The sequence below is a fragment of the Ursus arctos genome, unplaced genomic scaffold (assembly GCF_023065955.2).
Source record: "Ursus arctos isolate Adak ecotype North America unplaced genomic scaffold, UrsArc2.0 scaffold_23, whole genome shotgun sequence".
NCBI classification, from domain to species: Eukaryota; Metazoa; Chordata; class Mammalia; order Carnivora; family Ursidae; genus Ursus; species Ursus arctos.
The window spans coordinates 7,535,298-7,554,434 of NW_026622908.1; the positions used below are offsets into that span (position 1 = coordinate 7,535,298).

The 19,137-nt window shown below is 36.8% G+C and overlaps 1 protein-coding gene across 2 annotated transcripts in view; it reads right to left on the reverse strand.

Moving 5' to 3' along the window:
- Positions 1–19,137, reverse strand: part of PIK3C2A (phosphatidylinositol-4-phosphate 3-kinase catalytic subunit type 2 alpha) — a 167,616-nt gene that overhangs the window by 39,934 nt on the left and 108,545 nt on the right. For both annotated transcript variants that reach the window (XM_057317081.1, XM_026487210.4), the window contains 7 exons: positions 18,929–19,032; positions 11,542–11,699; positions 9,497–9,617; positions 8,456–8,567; positions 6,951–7,030; positions 6,756–6,819; positions 1,329–1,472 (listed from right to left, as the gene is read on the reverse strand). In XM_057317081.1, the coding sequence (XP_057173064.1) occupies positions 1,329–1,472; positions 6,756–6,819; positions 6,951–7,030; positions 8,456–8,567; positions 9,497–9,617; positions 11,542–11,699; positions 18,929–19,032 (783 nt within the window). The remainder of the gene's footprint in view (positions 1–1,328; positions 1,473–6,755; positions 6,820–6,950; positions 7,031–8,455; positions 8,568–9,496; positions 9,618–11,541; positions 11,700–18,928; positions 19,033–19,137) is intronic.

Sequence of the window (19,137 nt, forward strand, 5' to 3'; positions counted from 1 at the left end):
GTTTCTGCAGAATAAAACAAAATAAAAATGCAAAAAGAAAGTGAAAAACCCAAACCAAATACAGATGATTTTTAGTTATCAAGAAAATCAGAATAACTGAAAATTAGTGCACAATACAGAAACTCAACAAAACCTGCCTCATTAAATCAGTCTAGTAATTAAGATTTGAAAACCAAAAATGATAAATACACTAATATGATACTTTATATTCAATTAGTTGCTTTACTATTAGTATAATAAGAATATCTTTGGGGAGCCTGGGTGGCTCAGTTGGGTAAGCATCTGCCTTCAGCTCAGGTCATGATCCCAGTGTCTTGGGACTGAGCCCCACATTGGGCTCTCTGCTCAGCAAGGAGCCTGCTTCTCCCTCTCCCTCTGCCTGCTGCTTCCCCTGCTTGTGCTCTCTCTCTGTCAAATAAATAAAAAAATCTTAAAATGGGGCACCTGGAGGGGGCAGTTGGTTGAGTGTCTGACTTGGCTCTGGCTCAGGTCGTGATCTTAGGGTCGTTGAGACTGAGCCCTGCATCGGGCTCTGCACTCAGTGTGGAGTTGGCTTGGAATTCTCTCTCCCTCTCCTGCCTCTCCCCTGCCTCTCTCTCCCTCTCCAAAAAAAAAGAGAGAGACCCAAATTTCTAACACCATATAGATAGGCTCTCTGTGAGAATGAATGGATAAAGCTATCTCTTAGATATCTGTTGAAAGGCATACCATCAATATAACGTTTCCTTCCTTTTAATTTATTGTGTCTTGTAATCCACCTTCTCTCACCCTTTCATCAGAGCTATGAACAACCCTACGAACAGAGGTAATTAAATCCCCATGGAAATACCATAGGGAGAGCTTTTACTAAAAGCAACAGTATGATATCAAGAAAGGACTCCCAACCTGGTTGTTTCTGAGGTAATAAGTCACTATTAGTGAGGCTTCTGGGTATTTTCAAGAGGAAGAGATATTGCCAAAAAAGAACTTCTCCCATGGGCAGTCATGGACATTTCCATCCAGAAGGACAAATGGTAACTATTACCACACAGGTTTTGAAGCTCAGTATCCACCTTGAACCCTCCAGCCAACTTGTTTATGCCACAATTCCTCCTCCACACATAAAATGTTCACAGCTTGACAATATCAACCCTCACAAAGCTCTTCCAAAGCAGTCTTAGGAATTCCCAACTTTGCCAAATTAGTGACCAAATCAACTCAAAAGTGAAAGCCAAGGTTAAAATGGTAACACTTTGTCTGGAAGAAGCAAAAATCTCCTAGTTTAAGTGATATTCACTGAAATACATATTTGCATTTAACAAAATGCTAATTACCAAAAGAATACTCACATCAGCACTTTTACTCCTCGGAAGATTAACTGCTCTCTTTAGCTTCTTTACTGATTCTGTAATGGCAAGAGTCTCTACACCATCTAAAGCGCTACAGATTTTTCTTACAGCTTTAATTACTTGATCTACTGCTCGGTGCTGGTTCTTTAAAAATAAAAAGTAAAATAAACATAAGTGTGTAGAATTTAAAGGATCTGTTTCAGAGATAAAGTCAGAAACTAGACATTTTAGATGTGCTTAAGAACAGATATCCTTTGCTCTTTTGTGATGAAAAAGAAACAAGATAACCTTTTCAATTATCTACATTATTTCGAATAGGAAAAATTGATTTTTCACTTTGCCTGAGACAATTATTCATACGCAAATGCCATTAATTTCATATTAGAATAATAAATTAACAAATTACTAGGTCATTAAAAAAACTGGGGTTATTTTTTGCTCTCATTTGGGATTAAGTTCCACATTAAAAACACCAATCCTGCCTGCCAAAAATCTGGTATCAAAAACGAAGTTCTTCAGAGGTTGGTCACATACTAATGGGCAACAGTTATGAGACATAAGTCAACTTTTAAGCATTGTTTATATCTGTACAACCATCACTTTTTAAGTTTTGTCTGATGAAAAACCTTCCTTGAGGACAATCCCTCCACAGTATTTAACCATAGTTAATTTCACCATGATTCAAAAGTACACATGTACAAATATATTATAAAATCATTTACCAGATGAGAATATTTAAAAAGTATATATCTCATTAAGAAACATTCTTACATAATGAATTCATTAAACACTTATGCCAAACTTATATGCCAAGTACTGTTAGAACTTAGTACTGTACCATCCCTTAAAAATTTAAACTTTTCCACCCCTGAGGCTTGGCAACCATAAACTAAATTCTCCCTGTACTTCATGCTTAAGTAAAACCACCTCATTTTCTCAAATACCCAATTACCCTCCAGTCCTCAGGACCTGACAATCTGTTTTCTCGCTCCCCATTTTTGCTTACATAACATATTTCTGCTTACTTTTACTTCTACACCTTCATGCAAAAACCTTTCCAGTTCCCCATCATTTTTTATGTGCCAGTTGTCAATTTATTGTCTACCAATTCCAAATCCACCCTTCCTTGCTCTACTTTGTGATACTGAAGCTAGACCTATAAGCATTTCTCCTTCGCCAGCTGACCCAATGTTAGATTTTGTCAGTAGAGGGCACTGAAGGGACACTCATGCAACAGCAGCATGAAGCCACTTCTCGTCAGGGTTCTAGTCCTCCATTTTTTACTTGAGCACTGGATCCCGAAATCCTCAAAGACCAGCTCCAGCTGCAACGCCCCCCGCCCCTCCGCCACGGTGTCCCAATCTAACAACTCTATCAAGTTTCTTTGCTATAGGCAACCTATGTGGTCCTGTGACAGCCAAACCCTCTTAGAAGAGGCTGGATTTCAGCCTGAGGTTAGGTTCTATTTTAAGTCCTTAGAATTCCTTCACTATTCATTGTTCCTCAACCTAGAGTTGATAGTTACTTTTTCATACCTATTACTTCTGGACCCCTCAGAGCATGACTGGCAAACTTTTTAAAGGCCAGAGAATAAATGTTTTAGGATTTGTGGGCCACGCAGTCTCTGTCACAATTCAATTCTGCTATTATGGTATAAAACAGATACAGATAATAAATGAACCAATAAACACAGCTGTGTTCTAATAAAACTTTATTTAAAAAAATAGGCAATAGGCCAGATTTAGCATTCAAGCAACAATATGCCAAACCCTGCTTTAGAATCCTCTTTTACCCTTTATAGTAATTAACTACCTTTTACTAACTAATGACTCTTTAAATTTCCCTGTTATACTACTGTATTTTGTGTCTTCTAAGTTGGCCTCTAATGGCCTGATCTGCCTTATAAATGACATGTGGTCATTTCCCCCACAGTACGATCTATTTTTGGTCTGGATATTCACCTGACTTTCTACCCTATATCCTATAATAAGCCTCAGTTATATAAATATCCATGTAAAAAATTCATAGCATCTTCAACCCTAAAACTATACCCTATCAGAATCTTAACTACAATATCATACTCTGATCACAATCTCCTTTGTTCCCACACATTCATTCTGACTAAACGAAGTCCTTGAGCTCAGATTCTATTCTCTGCTTCTTCTACCAGGTAGCTGAATACTTTCAAAGAAAATCTTAGAGCTATACAGATTCAACATTCCTTAATTTCAGCAGGAATCTGCAGGCCACTTAATATCCCTTTTACTTGGGGCACCTGCGTGGCTCAGCTGTTAAGCGTCTGCCTTCGGCTCAGGTCATGATCCCAGTGTCCTGGGATCGAGCCCCACACCGGGCTCCCTGTTAAGCGTGAAGCCTGCTTCTCCCTCTCGCACTCCCCTTGCTTGTGTTCCCTTTCGCACTCTCTCTGTCAAATAAATAAATAAAATCTTAAAAAAAAAAAATTCCTTTACTTGTTCTTGGTCAGTTTTCTTTCCCATTCTTCTCAGAATATGAAGCAAAACCATTATTCCTTGGCTCAAAACCTTTGCTGCTACCCTAACTTCATTTTAGTAAAATAAATTAACACCTTATCTCTAGAAAATTAAGGCCAGCAGGAATCAAAACTTCTGCAACTTCCTGACCTCCCCTAAAACCTAAATTAAAATGTACATTGACATAAAGACTTATTTGTGAATGTTTATAGCAGCATTACTCATAATAACTAAAAACTAAACTGTCAAAATGTCCATTATTTGGTGATAAACAAAACATGGTATATCCATACAATGGAAGTATTTAGCAATAAAAAAAGTAACAAACTGTGGATACACACTACAACTTATATACAACATGGACAGAGCTTAAAAACAGTATGGTATATGAAAAAAAAATCAGATGTAAAAGATTCCACAGGGTATGATTCCATTTACATGAAATCTCCATTAAAGGCAAATCTATCAAGACAGGAACCAGATCAGGTGTTATCTGGGGGTGGGTCTGGGAATGGGGAATGACTGCAAAGTAGCAAATGGAAACTTCTGGAAGTGATGGAAACTTTCTAAAGAACTACACTGTGGGATAATTATACAACTCTATGCATTTACTAAAAGAAATCATTGAATTATATACATCCAATGGATACATTTTATGGTATATAAATTATATCACAATAAAGTTGTAAAAAGATGTGGGTAATAAATGATAGTCACTATTTTAATAATTTTATTTTTTAGTCACTATTTTAGTTAAGACGGCCATGAAGACATCTGTGATAAGACATTTGAGTGCAGACCTTAATAAAGTGAAGGGTAAGCCATGCAAACATCTGGGGGAAGAGCATTAAAAGTAAAGAGAACAAAGGGGCACCTGGGTGGCTCAGTGGGTTAAACGTCCAATTCTTGACTTTGTCTGACTATTGACTTTGGCTCAGGTCATGATCTCAGGGTTGTGAGATCAAGCCCTGCATCCGGCTCTGCCTATTTAACATTGCTATTAAGGTGAATAAAAGTCAGGGCGCCTGGGTGGCTCAGTCGTTAAGTGTCTGCCTTCAGCTCAGTTCATGATCCCAGCATTCTGGGATTGAGCTCCACATCGGGCTCCCTGCTCAGCGGGAAAGCCTGCTTCTCCCTCTCCCACTCCCCCTGCTTGTGTTCCCTCTCTTGCTGCCTCTGTCAAATAAATAAATAAAATCTTTAAAAAAAAAAAAGGTGAATAAAAGTCATCACAAACATAAAGTCCAAAATTAAGTTCCATATCTTCCACCCAAATCTGTTCCTCTCCTGGTTTCTCCTTCTCCAACCCCTCTCTCCCCGTACCCACCCTCTGCAGCTAGCAAACATCTTCCTAACTGATTTGTTTCCATTCTCTCCCCCCTTCCTCACTCTATCCTAGCTAGAAAGACAGACCTTACATATACTAGGCACCCTCCTGCTCCCCTGATAACCAGATAACTTCTTTTTCTCCTCCAGTTCTTTGATCAAATTTATCTTCTTGATGAGGCCTTCTCTGAATACAAATGTTGAAACTGCAACATTACCCTCCTTTATTTTTCTCTGTAGTGCTTACCACCTGATGTAGCATATGTTTTGCTAGTTTTATTGTCTGTCTCATCCAACTAGAGTGTAAACTAAGAGCTGGGATTATAGTTTCATTTGTTCGCTACCATATCCTCAGCACCTACAACAGTCCTCACAATGAGGAGATATTCAGCAAATATTCATTGAATAAATGAATATGTTTATATGCTGACAAGAATGTATTTGAAAAACTGAGAGTCATTCTAGAAATTTGAGAGTCATCCTACACTATTTCTTCTCTTACATCTCATTACTTACCAAAATCTTAACAATTTTATCTCCTAAATGTTCCCCTCCTTCTTGACTTGGCACACTCATTATCTTTCACTTGGACTACTATAAAAAACCTTCCTAAGTAGTCTCCCTAAAACCAATCCTGATAGAACTAAATCTAACTTCCACAGTATGGCCAGAGTGATTTCAAAGCTCAGGACTAAACAAATCACCCACCCCATCCCACCCACTACCCTCAACTAAAAATGCCTTAAATGGCTAGCGCAGGGGTCAGCAAATAGCAAATATAAATAGTTTAGGCTTTGCAGAACATACAGTATCTGTCCCAACTACTCAACTCTAGCGTTAGAGCACAAATGCAGTCACAGAAAATACGTAAACTAATGGGTGTGGCTGTGTTCCAAAAATTATTTACAAAGATAGAAAGTGGACTGGATATGGCCCTCTAATCTAGAGAACAGAGTAAAAGTTAACATGGACTGTAAAGTGGTAACTTATATCTGGTTATCTGCAGTGTCCTCTCCTAATCCTCCTGTCACACTCTGTACTCTATTACAGAAGCGCATATATTTCCACATATGTATCACACCTGTGCTTTTGTTCACATGCCCTTCCCAACTATCTTCTAGCTAACCCATACAGTTGATTTGGCTCAGGCAAACTCCCTTCTTAGAGGCTTTCCATGAACTCTCAAGTTGGAAGAAGTGCCCTTCTTTGATCTCCCAAAGAATGCAATGCATACCTCTATACTACGTTTACTACACTATGTTGAAATTTTGTTTAAATCCATCACTAGTTTTAAGTTCTTGGTAAGTGGGGACTAGGTCTTTCATTTTCATAACTCCGGCACCTAGCATATAGTAAACATTCAGTTAATGCTTTCTGAATTAAACTGAAGTGTCCTCTTAGTAATAAAGCTGAAATGAGGTGAAGTGCTGACTCACGCAACACTGAGAATTTTGGTTAACAAGATGGGTCACAAGTCACCAAACATCAACAGCAAGAATAGTTTAAATCATCCTTCTAGAATATTTCCTCCAACACCACACTAATATTTAAGATAGAACAAAGACAAGAATCCTTAAGTCATCATGCCAAAATGTGAATTAAGACTTACTTCAATTTGAAGAGCCAGTTCCACTTGGTTGTGGTAAGAATCTAAAAGTTCTTCAACAGGGTATCTGAAATAAAGAACAGTTACTGTGACTGAAGGATACCATACACAAATGACAGTTTTATTCACCAAAATAAAGGTTATTCACATCCAAAAGCAAAGTCTGAAAATCTGGAATTAATGCTTTAGATGCCACACCTTGTCATGACTTCTTTATAAGGTTTTTCCATTTGATGCAGGTATTTGTTTAAATCCACAGGTGTTTTATCATCTTCTGCCTAAAAAAACATACGTATACACACATTTTTAGCAAAAAAATAAAATCCATTCTTTGGTCTTTCTATTGCCAAATTAAATATGGTTAAGTGTATGATAAATTCTTGAAACTAAAGTGATTTTTCAGAACAGAGGCTAAAATATTATCAGAATTAAATGCTATTTATAACTGAGACAGGAAAAAAAGCAAATCAATATTCTGAAAAATTTGTTTTAATGCTTTTAAGTTCAGAAATAATATAAGTAGCTGCTAAAGTAATAACTACTTCTGTTTTATAAGGAATAGAGAGCTTTAAAAAACAAAACTTTTATTTTTTTAATTTTTATTATTTTTTCAAGATTTTATTTATTTATTTGAGAGAGAGAGAGAGGGAGTGCACGAGCTGGGGGAGAGGCAGAGGGAGAGTGAGAGAGAGAAGCACACTCCCCGCTGAGCAGGGAGCCTGATGTAGGGCTTGATCCCGGGACCCTGGGATCATGACCTGAGCTGAAGGCAGACGCTTAACCGACTGACCCACCCAGGAGTCCCAAAACAAAATACTTTTAAAGATGGCTAACAGCTAAATGAAAATAGGTGGGGTTGGATCAGATGGGGAAGAAAGCATCTGAATGTCTGCATTATTTTTCTAATGATAATCAGATTTCCTCCAGCCTTACCCCCCATAAACAAGATACCAGTCTCTTCTACCGTAAGTCTTTACTATGCAAATATACTCAAAAACATCATTCCTTAAGAAACTGAAGAGAAGTCACTAAAGATTGCTAAAATGTACTCAATTTCATGAAATAGTTTTCACCAAAATGAAACAAAAACTATGAAACACAGGAGCAAAACCTAAGAAAATAAAGTAGAAATGACTGCTATTTTTCCATCCAAAGTTCTATCAAATGAAGAATAATTCTCTTTAAAGATTAAAATTTATCAAGTGTTCATATGGTAATAAAACAGCCTAATTTCCTGCATTTTAATTTGCTTTAACATCAAAAGAAAGTACTGTATTTTAAAAAGAGAAGTTTTCCTTTGGTGCAGAATAATGTATTTTTCTCAGTATGATGCAAAAATCAATGTGGATCTTTTCTTCCCCCAAATTATATTTAGTATTCAAAATCTTTCCTCCTTCCTCCTTTCTCTTTGACCCCAATGTTTTCATTCTTGTGTAAAACCATTACAAATCAAACTTCTATTTCCTCCACTTTGATTTTCAAATATGCCTCCAGTTCAGACTAGTATGCTACCTAAGACTCCATGATTGAAAAGTTCCCCCCATCTGCTGAAAACCCTTGTTGTGGATAGAATTAGTTCATCATTCCAATCCATTCACCAGTCCAACCCAGAAATCTTGGAGAATGTACAAATTCCAAATTGGCTAATTACAGAATTACACAGATTCAACCAAATGCAATTCAGTTATAAGGCACATACTTACTGTTCGGGCCAGATTTTGGCACATTGCGTTGAAGGTCAAAAGTTGTAGTTTAATCTCTGTGTCCCATTTTCGGCAGTTTTGAATATATTCATGACTTCCAAGGCAATGATTACTATTAAAATACATTAATTATTCATCAATGTTATTTTCTTTTTCTTTTTTTTTTTTAAGATTTTATTTATTTATTTGACAGAGATAGAGACAGCCAGCGAGAGAGGGAGCACAAGCAAGGGGAGTGGGAGAGGAAGAAGCAGGCTCCCAGCAGAGGAGCCTGATGTGGGACTCGATCCCATAACGCCGGGATCACGCCCTGAGCCGAAGGCAGACGCTTAACCGCTGTGCCACCCAGGCGCCCCTCATCAATGTTATTTTCAAACTAGAAATTATAATAGAGGTAAGAGTAAAGTATAACTTGTATCGGCATCAGAAATTGAAGAAAATGGTAAAATGTAGAGATAGTTTTTTAACCAAGTGTGGGCACTTATATAAAAGAATAATTCTACATGAGAAGAGTCACAGCACAGAAGAAAGAAGATGAAGATGAAAAAATAAGAAATATAAGGGCAGGGCATTTCAGGTAACTTAAAATAATGAAATTCATAAAATAAATGGACTAAAATTCAGAAAAAAATTATAATGATATTTCAGGCAACTAAAAGGAAGTCACAACTGACCACTGTGTGAAAAGTAATATTACATGCTACAAAAGGAAAATGGGGTCTAATATGATGTGACTATCGCCTCTTAGCAGAAAGAAAAAAGCCATTAAATTCACTTATCAACCAATTACCCACCGTTCTTCCCATTTAGGACTATAAGCTTAAGGGCAATACTACGTCTTAATTATGTCTGATAATGTCCACTGTCTTAAACACGTCTTAAAACAAAGTATTATCTCCATATAAGCTTATTGATCCAATGAATCAATTAAACAGGACCCAACGTATTCTTGGATTACAAATTTAACTTGAAATTTTTCTAATTTAACCCCTTAAAATTAAATTTCTGAAGATGTTGCTCAGTTGTTAAATGAATACTTACTTTTGCAGTACTTCCTCTTGACCACAAACTTTCAGAACATAGCTGCCAACATCTACTTGATTCAAGTCATCATGTACCCAGCAAAGGGCTTGCATTATAATGATTTCTACAGTAGAACTCACTGTAAAAGAGGCATCATTTTCATTTTGCTCACTTAATTCTATACGCTTGCTGAGAATGTAATTCTTATCATTTAAGAGAGCACTATACAATAGAAATATAATGTAAGTCACATACAGAATTTAAGATTTTCCACTAGCCAGATTGAAAAAAGTAGAAACAGGTCAAGCTAATTTCAACATGTTTTATTTAACCGAATAAATCCAAAATGTCATTGCAACACATAACCAGCATTTTAAAATTACCAATGACACATCTTATTTCTTTTCAAATTGGGTCTTTGAAATCCACTGTGTATTTTACACGTATGGCACATCTCACTCTGTATTAGCCACATTTCCAGTACTCAATAGCCACATGGGGCTAGTGGTTACTGTATTAGATAGGGCAGATCTAAGCTAAGAAAGCCAACTCCCTATTACAGACTCCTCCAAAAAGGTTGACATTTAGCAGTATCTAGCAAAAAATGATTTAAACCAAATCATAAAGGGGGAAAAAAATCACCTTTTTAAATGTTTGACATGTTCCTGATAAATTTTCTAATGAAGAATAAAAACGTAGCAAGTAGGAAGTATTGTTCAATTATCATTCTTGACAATAGCTGGATACTAAGATTACAACAAATTAAAAATTAAAGTAACCTTTTAAAGTAATCTATTTCTATACTTAGAGTTCCTATGTTCAATTTAGAAGACAAGTATTAAGTTCAGACTTCACGAAAATCAACAGCCTGGCAAAAAAGGCCATAAAATATCTAATGCAGTGGGGTACATTCCTGAATAGTCAATTGTATGGTAACATTTACCATTTGGACACACTTCTACCATAATATGGTTAAGTTTCTTAACAGAGATGGACATTGTAAATGTGCACATTTATGAAGAACCAAACTACACGTATTTGAGATACTTTCTCGAAAAATAATCATTATCTTGATACATCAAGTCAAGCTTTGATACAAATTAAAACATTTGTCATCAACGCTTACTATTTCTATTAAGGGGCCTATTGACCTTTCTTTACTTCAATTGTAGTAGTAATTCTTACAACATATGGGTTTTAAATAATTCCCCAATCAAAATTTAAAGTACGTTTTATAAGAATAGTTCTTCCTTTAGAAACTAAAAGAATGACTGTTATAGTTGGCTAACATTTTTGTTTCAGATTCATATTTTTTTCAAAGAGCCTTGAAAAGTGCAAAGCTACGAAAAAGTATCCAAATATTGGACATATTCCTAGTCGTAACCACTACAGAAAAAAATGGCGTCATTTTTAGGCCAAAGTACTGTAGAAATATAGGCTCTTATTCTACTGTTGGAATCCCATTAAAACAATATACATCATGAAAATCAATAAACTATGACAAAAAATTTCCTACAGACTTTAGGATACATTTCTAGAAAGGATATCCATCCCAAATTTGGAAGAGAGAGTTAGAACCAAAGGAGAATGATCTTCTCCTCAGAGGAGCTTAGCAAGATACCTGGAATTTCAATTTCACTGACAGTTCTTTATAAATAAGCATTCTTCTTGCCATAAAATGAAAAAAAGAAAAAAAAAAGAATTGGACTATAATTAGCCTTTCAATCTCATGCTTTGGGACCTTGGGCAAGAGCCACCAATTAACCAAAATTACTCAGCATTTTTTAGAGAAATATGCAGTAATAAAGGTAAACTAATTTCCCACTAGTCCTAACCTGAAAATTATCCAAATGAATGTCAACTTTTTGCAAAGGGTAACTAATGAATGTTAAGTATTTTACCACACACACACACACACACACAAACACACACACACACACACCCTACAAATTTTTTTAAAAGGATACCTAATGATAACAGGGTCAAGATTGATTAAAATTAACACTTTAAACATTTCTCCCTAATCAGAGCAAAACAAGATAGCTGGGGAACTACAAACCTACCATCACATGTAAAAGTAACTGGCAGTTGAAATCCTTCAATTTCAATGGAGACCTTCACGCTAGCATTTTCTCCACATATGTTTCTTTGTACTGTAACTGGACTTAACAAATAGCCTGGATTTGTCCAGTGGTTGGTATATGGAAAGTTGGTCTTCAATCTGTTCACAAGAAGAAATTAATTTTTTTTAAAGCTGCATTTGAGAGCCCTAAACAAAACTCTGCATGCTTACAGCCATTCAATTCTGTGTCTTTGTTCAATTCTAGAACAGCTCATGAGAACTGTAATGAATGGACCCCAGTCAAGCTCCAAATACCAGCATTTGCCTTTTAGATAAAAGGAATCCAAGAAAAGAGATTAAGTACTGCCAGGATATCTGTGGTAACATTATCAACATTAACCAGACACACACTAGATACAAGGCATTAAATGAGGTTTTCTGCTTCAGATTTTTTAGCTATACAGTATAATTATACAAAATGTACACTTTTAATGAATCCACTGAGAATATAGGCAAAGTAACCCTCAACTGCAATTGCGAGAGGGATAAAAAGTTCGTTGTCTTTTAAAAATCTTTTTCTTAGGGCCCTTTCCCCACATTTTGGGGGAAGGGGGTTGTGATAAAAAATCGAAGCGTAGTGATAAAAAGTCATTATCAGTTTTTACACTGCTATAGGCCTTTATTCTCTCAAAGTGATTTCTAAAACTTAGGGAATGGCAAGAATTGCCTGTGAAGGTATTCACAGAAACAACATAGTTTAAATTGAAATACATGAGTATGGTACATATGGCTCTACTCCAGACAGCACTTCTGTTATCAGAAAACAAAGGAAAATTCGATGCCTTATTTAAACTCGTAGCCTTCCTTTAACTGACTTTTTTCTGGAGGTTAGAAGACAAGATCCAATTCTCCTGTCTGCTTTTCATAGGAATATAACTGGAATGAAGGCTTGAAGTATTGTGTATTTGCTTCTGTAGAAATTAAAATAATCAAGTCATAGGAATAGAATAAAACAGTTTGAGTTGACAAAAAGAAAAGGTTCAGGAGAGGGGCACCTGGGAGGGTCAGCTGGTTAAATGTCTGACTTTTGGTTTCGGCTCAGGTCATGATCTCAGAGTCCTGAGACTGAGCCCCTAGACCGGCTATGTGCTGAGCATGGAGTATGCTTGAGATTCTTTCCCTCTCCCTCTCCCTTCCCCTCTATTCTTCCCCCTGCTTGAGCACTCTCACTCTCTTAAATAAAATCTCGGGACACCTGGGTGGCTCAGTCAGTTAAGTATCTGCCTTCAACTCAGGTCATGATCCCAGGGTACTGGGATTGAGCCCCGCATCAGGCTTGCTCTCTCCCCTGCTCATGCTCTATCTCTCGCTCGCTCTCTCTCTCAAATAAATAAATAAAATCTTTAAAAAACAAAAATAAACTGCTGGGACCCCTGGGTGGCTCAGTCGGTGAAGCATCTGCCTTTGGCTCAGGTCATAATCTCAGGGTCCTGGGATGGAGTCCCGCATTGGGCTCCCTGCTCAGCAGACAGTCTGCTTCTCCCTCTCTCTCTGCTTGTGCTCTTTCTCTCTGACAAATAAATAAATAAATAAAATCTTAAAAAAAAAAAAAAAAGGTTAGGAGAGGCAGCAAGTATAACTGTGCACAGTCTCTAGAGCCAGACAACCTGATGTTACTACTTACTAGCCATGTGACCACAGGCAAGTTACTGAATCTGCTTCCAGCTTCCTCTTTCACAAACTGAGGATACTACCAAACTACTAACTTCATAAGGTTGTTGTGAGAATTATGTGAACTAAGTTTATAAAACACTCAGAGCAGCACCTCGTAATAGAGGCGCTATAAGCATCTTGTCAAATAAATGAATTTAAAAATCTTTGAGTTCTGCACTGTGGTCTTAAGCACCACAAAAGATCCAATATTAAAAAGAAGAAAAGTAAGTTTAAAAAACTAACATATGTTGGGGTGTCTGGGTGGCTCCGCTGGTTAAGCGTCTGCCTTTGGCTCAGGTCATGATCTCAGGGTCCTGGGATCAAGCCCCATATCGGGGCTCCCTGCTCAGCCGGGAGTCTGCTTCCCCTCTCCTTCTGGCCCTCCCCATCACTTGTGTTCTCTCTCTTTCGCTCTCTCAAATAAATAAAATCTTAAGAAAAAAAACTAATACAAGTAATAAGCTTACATTGCTATTGGAAATACACCTTTATACATGGACACAATATCTTCAGATATTTGATTGTCAAACTTACGCCTCCACAACGTAATGCCAAAACCCTCATTGGACCTTGCCTAAGATTCTTTTTTCTTATTTACTAGGTAATCTCTTGTTTTCTACAGTATAAAATACATGCTTACAGCAAATCATATAATTAACTAATACATGATCTATTAAAGAATTTCGTCTATATCCAAGCAAGGCTTCAAGTTTCAGAAATCCTTAAAGATGATGAAAAGACAATCAGAAATTCCTGATAATAGCTCAGAAAAATAGCTCAGGAATTTATTAGACAAAATTTCCAGTGATAAGAGCTGCATTCAATGAACTTAATTTGGTAGGGGGGAACCCTTCATTTCCTTTCCTTAAAGTGAGTCCTTTTTTGAATACATGAACCCCAATGTTTATAGCAGCATTATCTATAATAGCCAAATTATGGAAACAGCTCAAGTGTCCACTAAGTGATGAATGGATAAAGAAGAGATGGTATGTGTGTGTATACACACACACACACACACACACACACACAGACAAATTGAAATATTACTCAGCCACAACAAAGAATGAAAGCTTGCCATTTGTAATGACATGGATGGAGCTAGAGAGTATTATGCTAAGAGAAAAAAGTCAGAAAAAGACAAATACCATACGATTTCACTCATATGTGGAATTTAAGAAACAAACAAATGCCAAGGGCAGAGGGGAAGAGAGAAAGGCAAACCAAGAAACATACATTTTTTCTTTATGTAGGTTCCATGCCCAGCATGAAGCCCAGAGTGGAGTTTGAACTCACGACCCTGAGATCCAGTCCTGAGCTGAGATCAAGAGTCAGATCCTTAACTGACTGAGCCACCCAGGTGCCCGCAAGAAACAGACTCTTAACTATAGAGAACAAAGTGAGGGGATGGGTTAAATACGTGATGGGGATTAAGGAGTGCATTTATTGTGATGAGCACGGGTGATACATGGAAGTGCTGAATCACTATATCGTACACCTGAAACTAATATTGTACCATATGTTAACTGGAATTTAAATAAAACCTTCAAAAAAATGAGTCCCTTTTTTACACATCAATGTGAATGTACTTAATACCAAACATTTGTACATGTAAAACTGGTTAATACAGTAAATTTCACATTATATTTTATCACAATAAAAAAAAATTTTTTTCTAAAGATTCTATTTATTTATTTGACAGAGAGAGAGACAGCCAGCGAGAGAGGGAACACAGGCAGGGGGAGTGGGAGAGGAAGAAGCAGGCTCCCAGGGGAGGAGCGTGATGTGGGGTTCGATCCCAGGACTCTGGGATCAGGCCCTGAGCCGAAGGCAGACGCTTAACGACTGAGCCACCCAGACGCCCCACACACAAAAAAAATTTTAAGTAAGGAGCACCTGGGTGGCACAGTCGGCTGAGCGCCCCATTCTTGGTTTTGGCTCAGTTCATGATCTCAGCGTCGTGAGGTCGCGCCCCATGTCGGGCTCCTTGCTCTGCACTTGCAGGAGTCAGCTTGAGATTCTCTCTCTCCTCCTCTCTCCCGCTCTCCCTCTGCCTCACCTCTCATCCTCCCCGCCACAACGCTCTTTCTTTCCCTCTCTCAAATAAATAAATCTTAAAAAATTTTTTTAAAGATTTTATTATTTCAGAGAGAGAGAGAGACAATGAGAGAGGGAACACAAGCGGGGGAGTGGGAGAGAGAGAAGCAGGCTTTCCACTGAGCAGGGAGCCCAATGCGGGGCGCAAACCCAGGACCCAGGATCATGACCTGAGCCGAAGGCAGACGCTTAATGACTGAGCCACCCAGGCGCCCCCCCAAAGAATTTTTTTTTAAATGAGTTCTATCTCGGCTTGACAGCTTGGAAGATAATCCAGAAAAAAACAGTAATTTTGTTTCTATAAAACTGAATTTTTTTTTTATTCTTATGGTTTGCTTTGCTTCATCAAAATTGGGGGGAAATTAAGATGGTAACAGATTCCTTAAAGTTGGGTTATTTTTTTTTATTATTTTGTTTGTAACTGAACTTTTAAACATACAAAAGCAAATTAATAAACTGATAATTGCTGAATTATTTATTTTAAATATAATAAACCGTATTTTTATGGACACTCTAAGTCATACATTGTAGCTTGATGTTAAGTAATTACCTATAAAGATTACTTTTTTAAACTCTAATTTTCATTTTCTCTAAAATTTCCACTTCCTTGTCACCACCAAAGAAACGGCTTTATTTTATTTTCTTAAAGATTTGCTTATTTATTTTAGAGAGAACAAGAGAGCAAGAGAGAGTACATGAGCAGGGGAGGGGCAAAGGAGAGAATCCCAAGCAGATCCCTGCTGAGCACAGAGCCCTCGGTGGGGCTCAATCCCCAAACCCAAGAGATCACAACCTGAGCTGAAACCAAGAGTCAGATGCTCAACTGACTGAGCCACCCAGGTGCCCCTTTGTTTGCTTGTTTAATGTGGCTCTACAGTTCAGGAAATTTAAATCCTTTACAGTTTATTTTCCTACTGTCTGCTCAATCGAGCTGAAGTTAGGTACAGACAGAGCCAAATCATGCAAAATCAGGACAGGAAAAGAGATAAAAATGAGGGCTTTAAAAGGTAAAAAATAAAAATTAGGGAAGTAAAGTCAGTATTGTTTAGAATAAAATTACCTAAATGCAAAGGTGAAGTCCTTGAAAACATACAGGGAATCCTAGGGATCAAGACACTATTGCAGGATATAAATACTAGATTTGAACTATATAGGAAAAAACAAAACTAGAAGGCTATTTAAAATGATAAATGTAAAGTGTTGTTTCTCATTCTAACTCCTAAGAAACCATCAAAAACTCTGGTACCTAATGTTCCTCTAAGAACTTTCTCTGAAACTATATAACTAGCAGATATAGCAAGCTTTGTCAATTATGATAAATGGGAAAGGAAAGAAAACAAGAAATAAAAACCAGAAAGATGCAGTAATGATGAAATGTCCTGAATCACAGCATTATAGTCCTTTAAACTAAGAGACTCTTGAGATCACTAGTCCAACTCCCTAATTTCACACAAGAAAAAAAAAAGGCTTAGAGCCAGCAATGTATCGGTCTATTATACAAGTAATCTAAATTGTAAACAAATATCCTGACAAATCTTTCATAGCTGAGTTAAAATGATTAAATGAGTCATTTCAGATTTCAAAAAGTAAAGAGTTTAAGGAGTAAGAGTATAAATACTTGTTTAAAAACTCCAGTGCAGAAATGACCATACTGAGCAAGTAGAGCCATTAATTTCTTCAAGGGACATCTCCTGACCCCAATCTCCAAAGTCACAGGGGAAGAAGAGAGGAGCCTAGAACATGGCTTCAAAATACCTCTGCTTCTTACTTCTCTGAAATATTTGTTGCAATCACTCTCTAGTAATGGAGATAAAATTACAAAAAGAAGTCATTATCTCCTTAGTTCATCTGGAATTTCAGATTACATAAGTTATTGTGCATGTGTATAAATAAAAATAATCATTTTAGCTTAGTGGCAGAGCCTGTGTAAATAACTCTATGATTCAAATGGGGAGAAAAGGTAGCTCTCAGCCTAATTTCTCAACCTGCGACGCTTAAATGCAATAGTCACTCAACACAGTCTAACAGAAAGCATACAGGGCTTATTTAGGGAGAAAACTGAAGGAACTAGATAAACACATAACAAATTACTTCCAAACAATTAAGGCAAAAGAGTATTTCCAAATTATTAACCATACACACATATGGTATAATGACATGAAGGCACAGGTAATTTATAATGCATGTAATTTGAATACTAAGTCACCTAAATGTCTCTTCTATATTAAATGCCTGCTGAAAACAGGATTTTAAAAATCCAGTTAAAAGTAACCTGTGCAGGGAAGAAAAAGTGGCTCTACTGATATTTTTTCTTCTTTTTTCTCCCCTAAGGTATTCTGAAGAAAAGAAATGCTAGTTAAGAGGTAACAAAGACAGAATTTTAATAAAATATTACCAATAGTCTAGAAAATCTAGTTAATAAGCCCCTGAAACATTAAAATGATGTATATATTCAAAAATGATTTGGGAACCCCAAACTGCTTTGCTTAAAGCAGACCACACTGAGTAAAATACTGAATTCAGAATAAATCCCTCAGTGGTGATACACTTTCTTTTGGTAACAGATTTCAACCCCTTGGCCACAATGTTTGTTGTTCCACTCTTTCCTTCCGTGGGATTTTTCTATTTGGTGCTGGCTGAAAGGACTCCCTTTCCTCTCTGACAGCAAGACCATTAGAATACGAAGTCTAAGCTATTAGTGGCTATATTCCCTGCCTTCAATACCGCATATGCAGTAGTAGAAAATGAAGCCAACATGCAGGGAGGAAGGGCAGGAAGAAGGAAAGGATGAACTGGGAAAGGGGAACCCAAAGGGAGGAGGGATCAACTCAAGCCTGTGAATTACTAGATCTTGCTGTCACTGAATTCTGCTCCATCCTTCCTCTTTCTGCTGTAGGGATTTATGAACCAATACATACTGTTCTTGATTTAAGCTAGTTTAAGATGGCTTTCTAGCACCCACAACAGAAGTCCTGATATAATGGAAAGAAAACACACTGAAATTAGAAGCAAAGGAGACCTGGCTCTCTCTGCTGCTGGCTAGCTGAGTAAATTTTAGTAGGCAACTTCTCTGAGTCTCAGTTTCCACATCTATAAGAAGTATTAGACATATTTAAGATAAAAAGAATATTTTAGAAATACATTATTCTAATCTTCAGAAAATATATTTGCTCCTATAATCTCCTGTTGTAAAAGCTATCTCTTAACGAAAAAGGACTGTATTCTGAATGTCAAAAAGTTTACAGCAAATTAAGTCTCTAAAAATAAAACAGGCATTTTCTAAGTGTACCAAAACTTACATATGTTTAAGCCATGTTTTCAATGGTTAATAGTGAAATTAACTGTCTGACCTCAATTTTTTCTTCTAAATACTCACAAACTAAACAGGTAAGGATACAGTTTCAACTGCAGTTAGTGTTAATGTGTTAATTAATGGTCTCAAAATTTTAGGCACAGGGAGAACATAATTAAAGTTTTTAAAATTTTAGAATTATTAGTACTAAGCTTGTTTTCAAGTGAACTTTTTAAAAGCAAGTATTTAATAAAAAATAACCTTTAATTTATAAAGAAAAATTCCTTACTTTGTAATGGACTGACAAAAAGCTGCCACTTCCTCATTCTGTACTTCAATTTCTTGTAGAAGAGAACTTCCAGTTGACAAACTACTGGTCCCATTTGGGTCTTTCTGTAACCAAAAAAATGTTTTCATTTTAGAAGTCAAAGATCCCCAAATGCTAAATAGCAGCATAGCACAAACACATTTTTTCAAAAGTATGTACAAAGATATGGA